Raw genomic sequence first — 17842 nt, 5'->3', positions numbered from 1 at the left:
AAGTAGACTGCTTCAAGTTCAACCATATTGCATTGTTTTGTTGCTAATTTCGACAGTGGATTAAGGCCGGCGCACATTAAAGCTTTGTGCTTGGCAAAAAGTCATTCGTGGCCATTGGCATAAGCCAGTCGCTCTCGTGTGCGGGCGACCTTTCCGGCAGCTTTGGTCATTCGTACTTACAGCAAATATCTAGCATGTTTGATAATTTCTGCCTCGCGCGCCGAAATCTCACTGTGTGCGGCAAAATGAAAGCTATCTGCCTACGGATTGTCTTAACAGAGCATGCGTAGTATACGAAAGTAAAATCTAATATGGTCTCAGCATCCAACTCATTGTGGCACGAATGACGAAAGTCGGCGGCACACCAGAGCAACTGGCTTAGGCTAATGGCCACGAATGACTTTTTGCCAAGCACATAGCTCTGGTGTCCGCAGGCTTTACAGTGATTTGAATTTGAAAAGGTGTGCTGCAATCAATCAATTTGTCACTTTTGTGGTATTGATAATATATTCTCCATTGGTTTAAATAAAATTTGTAAAAAGTCAGGACTTTTAAAATGCCAGCTTGTTTATATTGGCCCGAATGAATAATTTTTCCACTTTTCCAGGGATGTTCACCAAACTTTGAATATACTGATGCCATTGCTGTAACTGGAAGAGGTTATGCTCAGTACAGGGTAACTGAAAAAGGATTTGGTAAGAAGTAAGTTTACCTTCAGTTTATTAAACATTCACACCCAATCTCTATTAGTTAGTTGGGGGCCCAAACGTTCCTGAAAATGTAGGCAATGCTCTCACTTCAATCATCAGTTGTTACTGAAGCTGTTCAAACATTGTTATCGTAAACTATTTTATTTTGCTAAGGATTGCATTTTTAATCGACATACCAAATTATGGTGAATGCTTGAATGTTTGGTTTAACAGGGGGTGGCGAACCGTATTTTATTTTGAAGAGGAAGAGAGCTAAATTTATAAAAACGTTTCGTTGCTCTGTGGTTTGATAACATTGAATGAACCAACTGTGAACCATCACGATGGATTCCTCGGGTTCTAAGTCTTGAATGCAAGTTCAGGACATTTTGTGAAATTTTGTTGAATTCGGAATTGGTCCAATGCAATATCTGAGTAATAGAGCTACTGGTTAACGAGAGGGACATGTCGCAGCTCTCGGAAGCTTTCGTCCAATTGGATAATGTTTTTCTATGCTTTCTAAAGAACGAAGCTATGCTATTGGTTGAAACAGAAATGTATTGTAAAGCTCAGCCAATGAAATTCATTCTTGCGAGAAGCTGCGACACTACCCTAACGAGAGAAACGGAATAAGTAAGCTTTGTTTCTTTTAGGGGAGGACTCTCATTTGAATTCAGGACATTCGAAAGCAATGGCATTTTGTTTTACTCTGCGGACAAGCCTCAAAATGATTTCATATCTTGCTTCTTGCAAGATGGAAAAGTTAACTTCGGATTCAACACCGGATCTGGGGATCTTTTCCTTTCAACAGACAATACTGTAAACGATGGAACGTGGAAGAAGGTATTGCGAATACACGGGGCGTTTATAAGCACATCGTACTTTGGGGCTGTAGTGCAAGTCTAGATTTTCCGACAAAATTTACGTGGTTTATTGCAGTGTTGAACCACTGTTGGGTGCTGTCATTTATCGTCTCTAGCAATCCCAGTGTACGCTATCTTTATTCACCGACAGCTCAGAATATATCCGAATTTTGCCGTCAGATTTTGCCCCCTCTTTCGCTACGGCCTTCCTAATACATTAAATTTTCAATTCTCTGACATCAAAAATATCACAATGTGAGCGTGGAGCATACTACGAAACTTGTAAAATACTAGGCCGGATTACACCTGAACTCATTAAAATGGTGTATTCATTGTATCGAGATATTCATAAATTTCGAGCACTCAGCTTGACAAACATTTATAGTTTGTGCGTGTTTCGTGAAGATGATCTCTCCCATGCAGCAGCCCCAACAATATCGCCCTGATTGAACTCAATCCGTGTCTTACTTGGCTCACCAAACTGCATCAACGCTACTAGTGTCTAATATTTTAATTATAAATTCTTACATTTTTTTAAATTTTATTTTGCAGGTCACCATTTTCCGTGACAAAGTCGACGCGGAACTTGAGGTCGACGGTGTGAAAGCTGTTGGCAAAGGCAGGCCAGGCCCAACCGTTGTTAATGGAATTCCTTTCTTATATTTTGGTGGCTACCACCAAAATGTCACGAAAGCAAAAATGAATGTAAGTAGGCTATATACTCGCAATTGCTTTGTGTGATTAAACCCACACCACGAAAATTGGTAATACTTCTCAATACTTACGTCTGTATTCTAAAAGCTCACTCACACTCAAACTCATTGAGTGGGAGATCTTAATCTTCTCATAACGTTTCAATGGCGGTATTTTCGGCCGAACAGGGGCTTGATTTTCAGTGATTTACCTTATATCTTTCCATCTATTCAGAGAGAACTTTCTCATTGATCAGCATTAACGAAATTTATATGTCACACTCGATGAGTATGAGTGTGAGTGAGCTTTTTGAATACAGGCGTTAGGCTTCAAACCTGGCGAGAAAAAAAATTATAAATCAACTCAACAAAATATGTCTTGCACAAAAGATTTGAAGCTTGCACACGGCATATACGAATTGTCTAAATCAATAATCTTGTTAGCATCAAATGTGGCATAACAACTGCCTGAAATAGACAAAACACTTCTCGACGTTTCGACCTGAGGGCCTTCGTCAGGAGAGTTAGTATGAAAATGTTTTTCATAGTTCATTAAATAATTTTCACACTAACTCGGTGTTGAGAAGTGGTTTTTTTCTGTTTAGGCAGTTGTTATACAACAGTTAATGCTAAGTTGTTTGAAGACGCTGCCACGCTGCTCCTTGGTTATATTAATAACCTTGTGTATACTTTCAGCCTCAAAATGGCTATTTCATAGCTTTATCGGAAGAGTATGATGAGCTGTCAAAAGATTGCAGAATGCGTATTTCAGAAGAAAAATTGAGCGTTTTAAAGTTATCCAATAGTTTTCTCTTTGTTAGCGATACAGAAATGCACATTGTGAACTAGTGATTAGATTTTCGGGTTGAAACTTCGTAAACACCAATTTCTGCGGCATATTGATTAAACGCCAAATAAATAAGGTGTTGCATTCGGAAATATCTATTCTTAATGATTATTTTTAATAATTCATAAATTTATTTATCAACTAGTGGCCGAAGAGAATAAACTCATTACCAGAAATTTGCGACATGATAATTTGCATTTATACTAATTTGCATTTAACTTTCAGCATAATGGCCTTCAACTTTTACTATAAAATACATATAGTAAATATACAAAACCTAAAAATGCCGTTGCCGTAGACCGTGCCTACTGTTTGCCGACCTCTGGGTCAATAGAACAGCCGTTTCCCAACGTTTTAATGATCGAATTACTTACCTTAGGTATTTCTACGTTCGGCCAACTGATTGTGAACAAATGTGTATATAGCCTTCGTATTGTTCAAGTTCCTGATCAGACTGATAATATTTTTTAAAGTGATTGCAGTGAAAATCCGAGCCGTACAGAAAAGTTTATACGCAAAAACAAAAGACAATATCTTTAACAATTTTTTTTGGTATATTACACGTCAATTTATCAACTACCTGAATCGAGATATTCGAATCAATGTGAGCGATCTTATAAGTTCGTTGACAGAACACGGATAAAACTTTGAGCAATATATTTTTAAATTTGGCAGATTGCAGAAATGCCGAAGCTAAAAAAATTGGTCACCGAAACGTTTCTAAACAGCTGCTCTACCGATCTAGAGGTCGGCAAACAGTAGGCAAGGTCTAAGGCAACGGCATTTTTAAGTTTTGTATATTTACTCCATGTATTTTATAGTAAAAGTTGAAGGCCATTATGCTGAAAGTTAAATGCAAATTAGTATACATGCAAATTATCATGTCGCAAATTTCTGGTAATGATCGAGTACGTAATAGTTTATGCCGGTCCTGAAAACAAGATATTTTTTCTTAAAAGGCAAAATCTCGTGTGGCAATCTCGGCTTGTTTCCGCGCACTTGAGTGGGAGAGTGGCACGAAATTCCCTGACAAACCATTCAAGGAAGTGTTTGTGAGCAAATGTTCCCAGGAACAGAGAGAAAAGAGCGTGTATTTCCAAGGTGTTAACAGTTATCTGCTAGCAGGTGAGTAAATGTATTTTATGTATTTATTTTCGTTATGTTTCACGCGCGGAATAAATAACCGCGTCTAACCCAGCCCCTGACCCTTCTGCATAATTTTCCACAGTCTTCTTTTGAGCGCTTTTGCGTTTTGTGAATTCATCAAATTTAACGTTTGTTCGGTGAAATCCTTTCGAGTATCACACCAATGTTAAAATCCTGTTAAAATCGTTAAAATAGAGTCTTTTCAGTCAAAATCCAGCATTACTGTGGCATAATTTTAAGTTTCAAAGTACTTGAACCGATCTATTGAAAGCATATTTTGTAACTCAAATCCACCAATGAAATATGTCAAAATGTGAATTGTTACAATTTGCTTCCACCGCTACTAAAGTTGCCATTGAGTCGCTTATAATTTTTGAATATATGCAAACTTGTTTTGCACAACGTGATACATAATATAATTGTCTTTCTCACACGCATTTTTTGTTTTCATGCTTTTTAGTGAGCGGTTTCTATGTTGGTCGTTCCAAGGTAATTAGTCTGGATATCAAGCCACGAGCCATGACTGGTTTGATCTTCGCCATTGTAAATCCGAAAACTCCCACCGGCGGAGATTTTGTGATCTTAGAACTCGTTGAAGGAAAGGTAAGATCGTTTTTAAACTATATACCTCATAAATTTAATTTGCATTTAGGGCAAGTAACAACATGGGCCAATTGTTTAAACTTAGGTTAGCGTTAACCCTGGGTTAAATTTTAATCAAGTGTTTATATGCTTCTGAAGCAAAGTTCGTTTTAAAACTTCAGAAAATATGACTTCTATCGGTCCAGAAAGTATTTATGAAAAAAGATGAAAAAACTTTGTAAAGAAGCGATAAAAAAAATTATTGATAATAATAATAATAATAATAATTAACACATATTCTTGCACAAATTGTGAAATAGAATATGTTTACAAATATTTAATTCATATGTAAAAAGCAAGAACTACACTACAGGGTGTCTCAAAAAAATGAAAACTATATTGAATCACCCATAATAACGTAATTTTTAGACTTTGAAATGCATGCCTAAGCACTCTGTTGGGGTGATGTTGGGGTGATATCACAATAAACACCCGTTCCGCAGTCAGCTGTACCATTTTCTTTCGAAGCAATAACAAGGCTCATTCAAATTTAAACGTATTCACAATTTCAATTTTTCGTATTTAGCATTTTATAAGATGCATTAAATCCCCACGGGCTAAAATTCGTGAACACGTCATTCAAATTTTAACAATGAGTGATTTCAATAGTTTTCGCTTTTTTTGAGACACCCTGTATATTTACAACCAAAAATAATATAGACGATTAAGACGTTAACAAGTTTCTAAAACCTACTGACTAAGGGAAATATTTACAATTATCATATTATTATAAAAATATTTATAATTATTTCGGTATATAATCGTAGGCCATTGCCGGGATGAAAAGATTTAATTTAACACATGCAGGTTATGATAACCCCGGATTTTGAACAACCGGCCCCAGGTCATTTAAGATGGGCATCTTAAAGCTCTGGGGCCGGTTGCTCAAAAGACGTTTGGCTTAAAGCCAAGGACGTTTGGTGGATAAGCCAAGGTTTAAAAATACTCTGATAGATCTTGTGAATGACTAAACCTGCATCTTATGTATTAAATATGTACTTCCATTGAAAATTAAACTATTTGTATGGAAATATTTCAGCTCAGTTGTTCAATAATAGATAAATGCATGATCCACCGTTCGAACAACTGGCGCCTGTAATCAAATCGTGTTAACTAATCGTTACTCAAAAACATCGTTCAGGTTGTGGTCAGGGTCCAAAATGGCGACGGTGTCATGACGGCAGTCTGGCAACCAACAAGTGAAACACCATTATGTGACAATAACTGGCATAAAATTGTCGTTTCCAAAGCCGACGCAATGGTTACCTTGCAAGTTGATAGCCACTCACCAGTAACGGAACAGAAGGGCAAAAAGACTGTGACCAACGGCAAGCTTCCTCTGTACATTGGAGGAGTGCCTGGTATGTACTTTCATTGACTGTTTTTGTGTTGATTTATAATCGGTTATGTCAGGTTTACACTGTCAATATTTCGGTGATCAAAAGTTGCAATTTTTAAAATGCAAATTCTGATGCCCGGTTTAAACAACACCGCGGAAATTGGTAAGATTCGGAGGCAGTTCTCAATACTTACGCCTGTATTCAAAAAGCTCACTCACACTTACACTCATTCAGTGTGGCATATAAATTTTGTTAATGCTGGTCAATGAGAAAGTTTTCTTTCAATAGATGGAAAGATATAAGGTAAATAATTAAAAATCAAGCCTCTTTTCGGCTGGAAATACCGCCATTGAAACGTTATGAGAAGATAAAGATCTCCCACTCAATGAGTTTGAGTGTGAGTGAGCTTTTAGAATACAGGCGTTAAGCTTTAAACTTGGTAAGAAAAAAGATTTATAGATACTACACAAAATATGTCTTGCACAAGAGATTTGAAGCTTGCACACGCCAAAAATGAATCATCTGAATTAATAATAACCTTGTGTGTACTCATGCGCAGTTGTGAGCACAAACACCAATTTCTGCGGCGTTGGTTTACAATAGACCCTTTCGATAATTACGTCACAACATTACCGTTTTAAATTTAGAACCACCTTAAGGCGGTTTAAATTTAAAACGGTAACGTTGTGACGTAATTATTGAAAGGGTCTATTGATTAGCTATAAATGAATACGAGATGTTCAAAATTATTCATGCATGTATACGTAAATTTTTTGATCGCAAAATTTCGTGAAGTTTGAATACAAAGTTAAAGTGGAGTCAAGTCCCTTCTGCGCATCGGCTTTGCTCATAAGAATCTGAGGTCCTCAGATATTAATTTTACCCAAATTTCGCAGTTTGCAGTTTTTCTCATCAAAAACACTAGTTCATATTCATTTAAAGGCATAGCGAACCTATATAAATATTCAGACAGCACAACGACAACGTACTTCAAAACGTATAGAAGTTCTAAATGTAAACGAACCATTTGTTTACATACGGATTTGACTTCCACTTTCAATAAAGAGGGTTCTTTTCTTTTAGAAAACCTGAAGTTTTATGGCCTGGAAGTGAGGACGTCTTTCCAAGGATGTATGCGAAATTTCAGAATTAAGCAGTCGTCAGTGGTTGATTTGACGAATCCTGTCTCAAAGTTTGGTGATATATCCATGTTTGGTTGTCCCATTCAACCCCGTTAGAAATAAGCTAGAAATAAAAGTGCGGTCATTGACCATGCATTAGTGTTGAAGTAAACTTATGAAGCAATAAAAGTCTTTTTGCATTTCTAGTATTCGTTGTTTAATGAAATTTATTATTAGCATGCTAAAATTACTGGACGCTGATTGGTCGAGAAAGGAACAGTTAGCTAACTGAGGATTTTGCCAAAATAAACAAAATGGTGCAACAATATCAGTTTGTATCAGTGGTTTGCATGCGAACTAAGCAGTATGGTGTTTTAGTTAGAGGTGGTTTTACACTAGTCGAAATTTTTCGATCGGACGAAATTTTTCGCTCGATTTTCTTTTCAATTGTAACAGGTTAGCCTATCCGCTACGGTCGAATTCTCACAATTGAAAAGAATATCGGACGAAAAAATTCGTTTGGTCGAAAAATTTCCCGTAGTGGAAAACCGGCTTTGAACAGGTCGGCGTTAGATCATATCGAACTAACGTACATGACGTCATAAAATTTTCAATAATCCTAACCCTAACCGTAATTAAGGTAAAGCCAGAGATACTATTACATAAGTATATGATCACTCCTATACAGACATTTACACTTTCTTGTACATTTATAAATGTATAAATGTATCATCATTCATCGCCATTTTTATTTTATCATTTTTATGAACCAGCTCTAGAAAGACTTCATGTAAGACTTCTGTTATTATACTTCCGTTATTGCAAAAATTATGACGACATGCACGTTAGTTCGATATGATCCTTTGAACATGTGGATAAAAGAGACTTCTGTCCGGACGATAATTTTCAAAATTTGTATTTCAAAAGAAAGCGATCGCAAAAAGTCGATCGCACGACATTTTGCACTGAATGGAAATCCATCACCCTTAAAAAAGACCGCTCTCCCACGCGCGATTCAGTCGAATGACGTCTTTACACCATCCCAGAATCAAAATGTTCTCTTACTCCATCCGCTAGGAAGAAATTTTCCTTAGGCCCCCAAGGGCTTGTTAAGTGTTAACAGTATTTTTAAAACTCGTTTACCTGACATTGAACACCACGTGAGATGATTCATGTGTCGAATTAATGTCATGTGAATTACGAAGAATTATGACGAATCATGTTATATGAAAACCAGCCTTTGAACACCCTGTAATAACTGTATACTCATTTCATGTTCAAATTCATTTTACGCAAATCTCGGCTAAACGGTATCATAATAAACAGCCCCTTGCTGTTGACTATTAAGACAATAGTTAAGAGAATAATGAAGGTTAATGACCTGTATCTCGCTAGCTGTGGTCACGGTGCGAAAATTTGAAGTTGAAAAGGCCTACAAGAGGTTTACACAACCGGCCATTGGCAAATAAACACGTCGAACATGTTTTTTCGTCATTATTTTGGCGATTTGACTGTCGTAAAGCCGAGTGGCTTCGCTGAATATTCCATACACTTTGCTAAATATACCACCGATCAGAAATACCGGTAATATAACACCACATGCAACCAAATGTTCTGCATTAAATTCGGCGTGTATTGTGTTATTGTCATTTTCTTTAACGGGACTTGGTCAGTTGGTCGTATATGCAAATCTCGAGCGGATTCTTCAAGATGGGTCGCAGCAGGATTATGTCTTTGAGTTTTCTTTTATTGGTTTTCGTGGCTATGATGACTGTCACTAGAGGCCAAAATATATCTACGGTAAGCACTGTCTTTGTGAAACGACGGGGGCTGTATAATAGTATTGTTCGCGTTTTAATTGTCAGAGTTTGTTGTGATGTAAAGCTATGTGGGTTTGGTGAGAGTTTATAGACTGGAATATTCCTTTCCAACAACTGGTATCAAAAAGTTTTGGCTAAAATTGGAAGTCTTTGAAAGCGATTTTAAATTATATAAACCTTAAGACTGATCTGCGCTGGGAAACACCATTACACCAACGCAAACAGCCAATGTAACATACATTTAAAAATATATCTACTAGTTTTCTACAGCTATATAAGTTCACATTTCATGCTTAAATTATCATGGACAAATTGTACTAAAAACAAACGGCTCGTAGTTGACTAAAGAATGCGAATTTAAGTTTGCTCGGTAACCGTCAAATGTGTCCACAGTTATATTAACTGTGTCTCATGTATATCATAAACTTGGAAAAGAGCCAGGATTCCTATTATTTTGTACATTTACATGTACAGCATTCTCGTATACATATCTTGGAAAATATTGCCTGAATATTAAACTGGCTGCATTACATTGAATCCTCCTTATAAATGATAGGGTATTTGCTAAAGCCGTCAAGCGTAAGTATGATCGAATACGTATTACGATTTATACCCGCCATTGTCGTTGTAATAATCGTTGGCAAATGCTGAAATGCACAGATACTACGTTCAGTCAAAACTTTGTAAGATGACTAAGATCGAAGCAAAGAAATTTGACGTGTGCATGCAGACTGCAGAGCTTAGCCGGTAAGAAACATGAGATGATTTTGAGGTATTGAATTAAGTGTTTGTGATTTATATATTAAGGATGACTACACTCAGCATCTTGTTTTATACTTATTCTTTAATGCCTCAAAAGTAATTCCACGCTTCGTTGAATCTCGGCTAAACGGATCATGTTAACAGCCCTTAACGTCTTGTTTCGCAGACCTGCCAGATCCTCTTAACCAACGTTCATCGTGGCATCGATTTTGTCATTAGCAGTTAAAAATCCTTACACAAACAAAATATTTACCTGCAAACTTGACCTAATCGTGACCTTGAACCTGAAAAATCTCTGGAAGTGATATCAAACAATTGCTCGATCGAAATGTGACTCTCTTGGGATTTTATAATTACTGTTGAAAGGTCCAACTTAGCATGTGTTAATGAGTTGCTGTTGACGTGCATAATTTATCAGGAGTTTTTAGTATGCAGCGTATCTTGCAATCGCATCCCATTTGAAATTAAGCTTTGATTTTTTGGAATTTGAACGCCAGAAACCAGCCACTGTAATAGCTTCAACTTTCAACAACATATATGTTAGGAACACCTGAAGCTACAAAAATTCAAACCACCCCAGAAACCAAACCCGCCGAGCCTGAGATAACGGAGCCTGCGACTACCACTGATAACAAAACAAATGGCAATGCCAACAACGTCAATAGGTCTGTCAGCGAACGAGCGTCGTTTCTAGCGTTTTCAAAATCGTTTTTGTCTAGTTTATGGTTTTGACGCCCTGTCCCCACGATCCAACGAAAAATATGCTGAATATATGTTAAATTAGCTTAAAATTCTATTGTAATTTAAGGGTGTTTTAAACTGTGTTTGCATTGAAAACGAAAATGAAAACGCCAGAAAGCGCTACCGTGCGCAGTTTCGAAAAATATTTTTTTGCTGTTGCGGCTTTTTTTAGACCTCCATAAATAACGCTGTCAAATTTTCACAGGGGGTTACAGCTAGTTCGCTGAGCACTGAAATCTTTGACTTTGACACGTCTGGTTCAGGAATGCCAGAGACAACAGAGGCCGCGACTACCACAGTTACTACAACGCAAATTACTACACCAACAATACAAACTACCATGCCATTAGCAGCAGTAAGTATTCATTTCTCTACAGGGTGTGTCACAAAATTAGACGACTGATTCCTTCAAGTTCAGCCATAGTTTGTTGTTTGCTGTTCCGGTGATACGACAAGGGGTTACCATTAATTTGAACTTTGAAAGGTTATCTAGTATTAATTTATTTGTCGCTTGTGTGATTATTGATAATATCAAAAGAAAACAAAGAACTATTGATCTATTGTTTGAATTGCGAGTAATTGCTAATGTTCACAAGGGTCGTTTAGCTCAGCACACCAGCAGATAGATACCTCTAGTGTGCGGCGGGCTTATACCTCTAGTGTGGGACGGGCTTTTACCTCTCGTGTGCGGTGGGCTTGTGCGGCAGCAATGGCCTGATAGCAGTGGCGTTGCCGGACCTGATAGAGTGGGGTGGGCACGAGGCGCGCAATCAAGAAATTTTAAAATATGGACCTCTAGATCGTCGGAAACAGCCTTTCCAGAGGCGTAACATTTACAGACACGACCATATTTGAACATTGAAATGATGCCTCTTACATGCTGTAGAGTGTATAATGCCAATAAATCAATGATACTGTAATATGTAAAGTGAAAAATGTAGAGTAAAGCGCGGGTGTATGGGGTTACCGCACACCCGAACTCCCGTACACCAACCCCCCAACAATTTTCTCCACGGATTTGAAGAAAATCAAAAAGGACCCGTTGGAAAATGGGGTGGTCCACCCTGTGGTGACGCCACTGGCTGATAATTGTATATGTAATATTTTTTACATTTCACATTACCTTTCACAGCATTGTTCACAGCAAGTCGAATGTTCTCACGATGGTATGGCCTTCACTGGAAAGGGTTACGCTCAATACAAAATAAAAAAAGGTTTTGATAGAAAGTAAGTGTTACGACAGTTGTTTTCCTTACTTTATATAAACTGAAAGAAGTGATCGCGTGTTGCCTATGCATACATTTAATAAAGGAGGCTCAAAATAGTTTAATAACGTCGATTTACAGCTATTTAAATATATGTAAATATTAAGCATCACGGGCTCTGTTGGTAAAATTTGTGGACAGATGGAGCAGAATCAACTCTGTTCTCTGCTTTTTTGTCCTCAACGATGAAAATGTATCCACATTTACTTTCTGTGCATGATGTCCAAAACACATAACTAGTTTTTCCCGAAATGCAACGTGGTTTCCTAAACGTTTTCACTTCAATATCACTATATATAGCTATATATATGGTCTCTCCCTATAAATAAAAATGATCGGGTGTATACTTGTATGTTCTTGTTCAAATAAGCGTAAAAATAACCCCTATCAAAAAAGTCAATCGGGAATAACATGAATATGAAAACACCACACAATTCAGTAAGGTTCTATCAACGGCGACCATGCACGAGAACCGGTTGTTCACTACTTCCGTTCTTGTTTGTGAAAATTTATCCGCATTTCTGTCAATGATGGAACTTGCATCAAGAAGTTCTTTAACCGCTCGCCTTTTTATTCACTCAATAGGGGAGGAGTCTCTTTTGAATTCAGGACATTTGCAAGCAATGGTATTCTGTTTTTCTCGGCGGACTATTTTCAACGTGATTTCATATCTTGCTTTTTACGCTACGGAAAAGTTTATTTTGCATTCAATACTGGAAGTGGGAATATTTATCTTTCAACTCGAAATGTCGTCAACGATGGAAAATGGAGAAAAGTATCGTATATATTTTTGTGCATATTCGGTTTAGTAAACGTTTTCCCTCCCTTAATTTGAACGTTGTCTTCAAATTTTATTATTGCACTAATATCTTAGGATCGATGATATACGATAATATTTCGAATAATATATTAAGCTCCTTGTTCTTCTCGAGATGGCACTGTGTCTGAAAAGCAATGATTTTTAGGTGACCGTTTATCGAGAAAATCGCGATGCGCTTCTCAAAGTCGATGACGAAGTCGTTAGGAGACGAAGTGCGTTAGAAAATGGTCTTAGTGTTATCAATGGAATGAACTATTTGTATTTCGGGGGATACTTTACCAGAGTGCAAAGATGGACAATTGTAAGCATTTTTCATAATTCATTCCTTGTACTGTATAAGAAATCGCGTATCAATTGAAATATTTAACAATTATTACATGAGTCGAACATGGTATATAAATTACTTAATTGTTTATGTATTTGGATGGCCTGATCCAAACACGGGCTTCGACCAATCAGAACACACGTTATATTCATGTTATTTTATTATCAAGCAGAGGTTTGTCGTTAAACAGAAGCCAAAAGCTGAAGCTAATAGCGACAAATTGAGGCTTTATATTTCTTCTTATCACGCATGTGAAAACAGTGTTTTATTATTTATTGAAAAGAATGAACATTATAACTTTGTTCGCTCGAATTTATGTCGATTTCACATTGCCGCTCCCTTGAGATGTCGTCGCTATTTGTATGACGTCAAACGCGGGATAATATACACTTAATGTATGCTCCCGAGGGAAATAGTGAGTTTTGTTTTCCCAAGAGTCTGAATGTTTCCCGAGACGAAGTCGAGGGAAACATTGAGACTCGAGGGAAAACGAAACTCACTATTTCCCGAGGTGTAGCGAACATTAAGTGTTTTGTTATATAGGAACAAAAACATACATGTTAGTGATGTTACACGACAATTTCATTACAAAAAACACTTTGTTATGATAATATGCAGGCAATTTTTCACTTGTTGCATTTATCTAAAGTCGGTTGACTACGAATGAACGAATCACATTTAAAATACATAGCACCCATATAACAAGCTTGTTTATTACACGGTATGACGTAATACCGTGCACGAAAAAATGTCGAATCATACGTGCTGACGTCACTCGGACATGACAAAATTTCCACAAGGCTACTAAATAAATAATTATGTAGATTATTCCACTGATCAATGTTATGTTACCTTGCGTTACGTTGCGTCGCGTTACCTTAGGTTATGTCAATTTTCTTACTTTTTTTCTTTTTTTAAGAGGGGATATGGTCCGTTATCAAGTAAGGTACGATGAAGTTGTTTCAATAGTGAAAAAAACAGCGTTGAAAAATGTTGTGTTGTGCTGCCTACATTGTTCAGAGTTGTTATTATCAACGAACAATATTGTCACATCAGATTCAGTTTTGAGATATGGGTCAAACACTAGTGTGAACAATATGGGCTGCACGACATGTAATCTGCCACATTGCTAAACGAGAAAGTTATCAAAACAAGCTTCCGGCGTCTTTCGGCAGTTTCCGAGACTGAATATTGCAAGTCCGCATAAATATCGGTCCCCGGTCAGCCGGGAAGGGCATATTTACATGGCAAAAAACATCCCGTTTAAAACTGAATCCCACTTGTCGAACCAGGGATCCCGCGTATGCAGGACAGGATGAAAGTTCGTCCCGCGGTTTCATTTAAAGAGAATGCAATGAATATTATCAGCCTCATTCCCAGGCTCTTGGAAATTTTCGCGGATACAGCCCCCGCGCGCTCAGTGCTGTATCCGCGAAAACATCCAAGAGCCTGGGAACGAGGCTGGAATATTATAGAAATACATACATACTGTCCCGAGCATCGTCGCATCCAGGCAAACATCCGGTCCCGTCTCTCATAAAAACAGCCCCTGTGTGAATATGAATTGCGTGAATAGTCATAATATATAGTTTTGTTTGTTTCTTTATAACAAATGCTGTAGTTTCAGAAGAAAGCAGCCCTTCCGATCTCGGCATGTTTCCGCAAGCTTACTTGGCACGATGGCGAAAGATTTCCAAGCAAACCTTATTTCGAAAAGTTCATGACAAATTGTTGTGAAGAACAAAAAGAGAAAAGCGTACACTTTGGTGGTGTTAATAGTTACATTACTTTAGGTAGGTTTCTTAGCCTGAAGAGCACAGCAGAAACTTATCTCTGCGCTTGTTGGAAAGTCTGTGTCAAGTGTTCAGAACAAAAGTTCAAATCTAAAGGTTTAAGAAAACCTTTTAAAGTCGAGCTTCTTAATCCATTTTATTTTATAATATGCAGTGTTTTATTGACGAATCCGCCATTTTGACAAGCGATAATAACACATGTACGATTATTCATGATGATAACACATGTGCGATTATCGTGTTTGATCCACCGATCTGGAATCAGGAAGCCCCTGGTAGCTCAATTGGGAAAATATGGTATACCAAACATGTATTTTCTTATTCCAGCGGAAGATTTCTTTGTTGGTCGAAAAATCATGTTTACGATGAATATCAAACCCACATCCTCCACTGGCCTCCTCTTTGCTTTTGTAAATCCGTTTTTTCCATATTTTGGCGATTTTGTTGTCTTGGAGCTTAACAAAGGAAGTGTAAGTATAAATTTTATAAATAAACACGTATAAGAAATTATTCGTAGATTGTGCATGCAGGTATATGTCATTTAGTTATGTCAATTCTCGCTATAAGCAGATACAATTTCGGCCTTCTTTTCGTGAGTGATGTTCCTACAATTAAAAACAAAACATTGATTTTGTGAACAGACAAATATATAAATTATTACTTTGAACAGTATTTTTATGGAGTATGTTGGAGGTTCCCACAAATGTGGGAGCCAGGAAAAAATTGGCAATCACAATCGATTTGGGCTTCAAATATTGAGTAAATGTGTCAACATTTTCCTTATACGTTAGTTTCTTTTAGGTGCTGTAATAGATTGGAGAAAAGCATACATCTAAAAACATATCCTGTCGCAGGCTTGAGCATTTAGTCGCACAGCTGATAGATTGCTTGTATATGATCAATAGCGCGCATAATGCCTGGTTTCCATTTAGTCGTGAGTGTCGTGAACATGTCAAGGTGGCTGATGTGATAGAATATTTCTATACGTGTGCAGTCAACAATGACAGATTTGAATACAGGAATGAAGACGAACTTACATCCCCACAATTTCTCATCGGTGAAAATGACATGTTCACGACAATTACAACTAAATGGAAACCAGGCTTTAGAAATCAGATGCATAGAGTGAAATGAAAGTTTGCTTAAGTGAACGTTGCATAATTTAGCGCAAATTTTCCCAAGAGTGTGTGAAACACAATTCATCGTACTCATTAGCTTAATATTTCTCAGGTTGTTGTTAGAATTCAAAATGGCGATGGTGTCATAGAAACAGCCTGGAAACCAAGCGATGGCGCGACATTGTGCGACGGAAAGTGGCATAAAATCATCGTCTCCAAAGTCAACTCGATGGTCACGCTTCAAGTCGATAACAATATGCGTTCGAAGCAAAAGAAAGATGGACTGGGAATTACGAACGAAAGGAATCGTTTGTACGTCGGAGGAGCGCCTGGTATGTGGTTAACTTTCGTTTATATCTACATCATGGCCAGTTAGCAACAATACCGGGTATATGTATGTTCTACTGCCCAAATTTCAAAACAATTTATTTCTCCGAATTTTGATTGAAAGAAACTTCGATATCTTGTACTTTGCGACAAGTCCAGCGAAAAAGTTAAAATGCACATGATTTTTAAATTCACAAAAAGAAAACCAGACTAAAACTATCGTGTACCTCGCCACAAGCCTCTCGCTCTTTTTTGGTTAGGTCTATTGTGTTTGTGTGGAGTTGCCAAAATCCTTTTTGCAAAAAAGGTCTGAGAAGTTCCTTAGAGCAAGATTGCGTTATCATAATTTAGAGCAATCAGTGGCGTAGCCAGCCTGGCGATTTTGTCCCGCTAAGTAAATTTCGAGTTATTATAATTATTCATTTCTTTAGAAACTTATTGTTTTCACAGTCAATGAACACCAAAATGTTAGCATAGTGGGACCAATCGTCAGGCTGGCTATACGCTACTGAGAGCAATTGAAATAAATTTCCGTTTTCCTTTTTGCCATATAAAAGCTAGATATATTATAAGTGCATATACCCGACGAACAGGGCTTATTTGTCCGTGTATAGGATACTGCGACCAGTGATTGGCTGCGAATCGAGAATAAATTTTCTTCAATAGGAGTTTATTTATTTCAGAAAATCTCTGGTCCTATGGAATTAAAGTGAAGACATCCTACCAAGGATGTATTAAGGATTTCAAAATCCGGTGGAAACCATCTTTAGACTTGTTCAGTCCGGTCTCAATTTCCAATGGTATTTCAATGTATGGCTGTCCGATTGTTGAAACCAACGACGCGTTTGCAATAAAATGAAATACAAATGATCGAGTTGTTGAAAGGTCATATTTGTATCCTTTTAACTTGTTCAATGTTCGTTCATATTACCCTAATCAACAATACATCATATATTAATCAATTTTCCCCTTTGCATTGATATATTTTCACTGACCTGCAAGACGTAAAGTAAATGACGCAATCTCGGATTAATTCTGGGGGAGTTTAGTTTGAGAAGCTGAATAGCTTTTATTGTATTCCAAGAGCGTAAATATATGTACATGTTTTAATGTTGTGTAAGTTTCATTTTAAAGACGTAATATTTCTTTATTGATTCTGCTATACAGGGTGTCCCAAAAAAAAGTCCCCCCTATTGAAATGAAGCCTTTGTTGATTTGAATGCATGATCAACGCAGTAGTGTGTAAATAGCATAGTTATTAGGTTGAGGCATTCAAATAAAGCGTCTTGCTTTCAATTGGGTTTATCATAATATTAAGGCAATCAGATTCTAACAAAGGCTTGATTTCAATAGAGGGGACTTTTTTTGGGACACCCTGTACAGGGTGTATAAAAAAATGAAAACACTAAGGCCTAGGTTATACGTCGCATTTTAGTGATTCAAACAATAGATAATGAGATGATAATGAAGTTTAATGAGGTTTACCATCTCATTATCTATTGTTTGAATTGTATTCGACGCGACTAAAATG

At 37.2% G+C, this 17842-nt stretch overlaps 2 protein-coding genes across 2 annotated transcripts in view; both read left to right on the top strand.

The window, feature by feature from the left end:
• The window catches only part of LOC114525064 (laminin subunit alpha-like), a 44809-nt gene extending 37262 nt beyond the window's left edge, over positions 1–7547 (top strand). Inside the window, exons 49-55 of the mRNA XM_028546271.1 lie at positions 608–702; positions 1343–1532; positions 2105–2257; positions 4051–4216; positions 4698–4840; positions 6021–6240; positions 7303–7547. Coding sequence (XP_028402072.1) covers positions 608–702; positions 1343–1532; positions 2105–2257; positions 4051–4216; positions 4698–4840; positions 6021–6240; positions 7303–7457 — 1122 coding nt within the window. The 3' untranslated portion in view covers positions 7458–7547. The remainder of the gene's footprint in view (positions 1–607; positions 703–1342; positions 1533–2104; positions 2258–4050; positions 4217–4697; positions 4841–6020; positions 6241–7302) is intronic.
• Positions 7548–8580: 1033 nt separating this feature from the next.
• Positions 8581–17438, top strand: LOC114525213 (laminin subunit alpha-4-like). The gene is made up of 10 exons (XM_028546438.1): positions 8581–9140; positions 10869–11018; positions 11796–11890; positions 12514–12703; positions 12894–13049; positions 13993–14019; positions 14695–14866; positions 15194–15336; positions 16097–16316; positions 16995–17438. Exons 1-10 carry the CDS (start codon positions 9024–9026, stop codon positions 17168–17170), a joined length of 1446 nt encoding a protein of 481 aa, XP_028402239.1. The 5' UTR covers positions 8581–9023; the 3' UTR covers positions 17171–17438.
• Positions 17439–17842: the final 404 nt, after the last annotated feature.

This window comes from Dendronephthya gigantea, unplaced genomic scaffold (assembly GCF_004324835.1).
Source record: "Dendronephthya gigantea isolate DGI-Jeju-01 unplaced genomic scaffold, DenGig_1.0 000033F, whole genome shotgun sequence".
In the NCBI taxonomy this organism is placed as follows: Eukaryota; Metazoa; Cnidaria; class Anthozoa; order Malacalcyonacea; family Nephtheidae; genus Dendronephthya; species Dendronephthya gigantea.
The sequence above is the reverse complement of the archived record's forward strand: the minus strand, read 5'-3'. Positions and strand labels throughout refer to the sequence as shown.

Excerpts from the sequence above, each read along its gene's own strand:
- LOC114525213 (XM_028546438.1), top strand. The coding sequence starts at position 9,024 with ATGCAAATCTCGAGCGGATTCTTCAAGATGGGTCGCAGCAGGATTATG. Across the intron at positions 11,019-11,795 it reads CTACCATGCCATTAGCAGCA|CATTGTTCACAGCAAGTCGA; the intron begins GTAAGTATTCAT and ends TACCTTTCACAG. Across the intron at positions 11,891-12,513 it reads AAAAAAGGTTTTGATAGAAA|GGGAGGAGTCTCTTTTGAAT; the intron begins GTAAGTGTTACG and ends TTCACTCAATAG.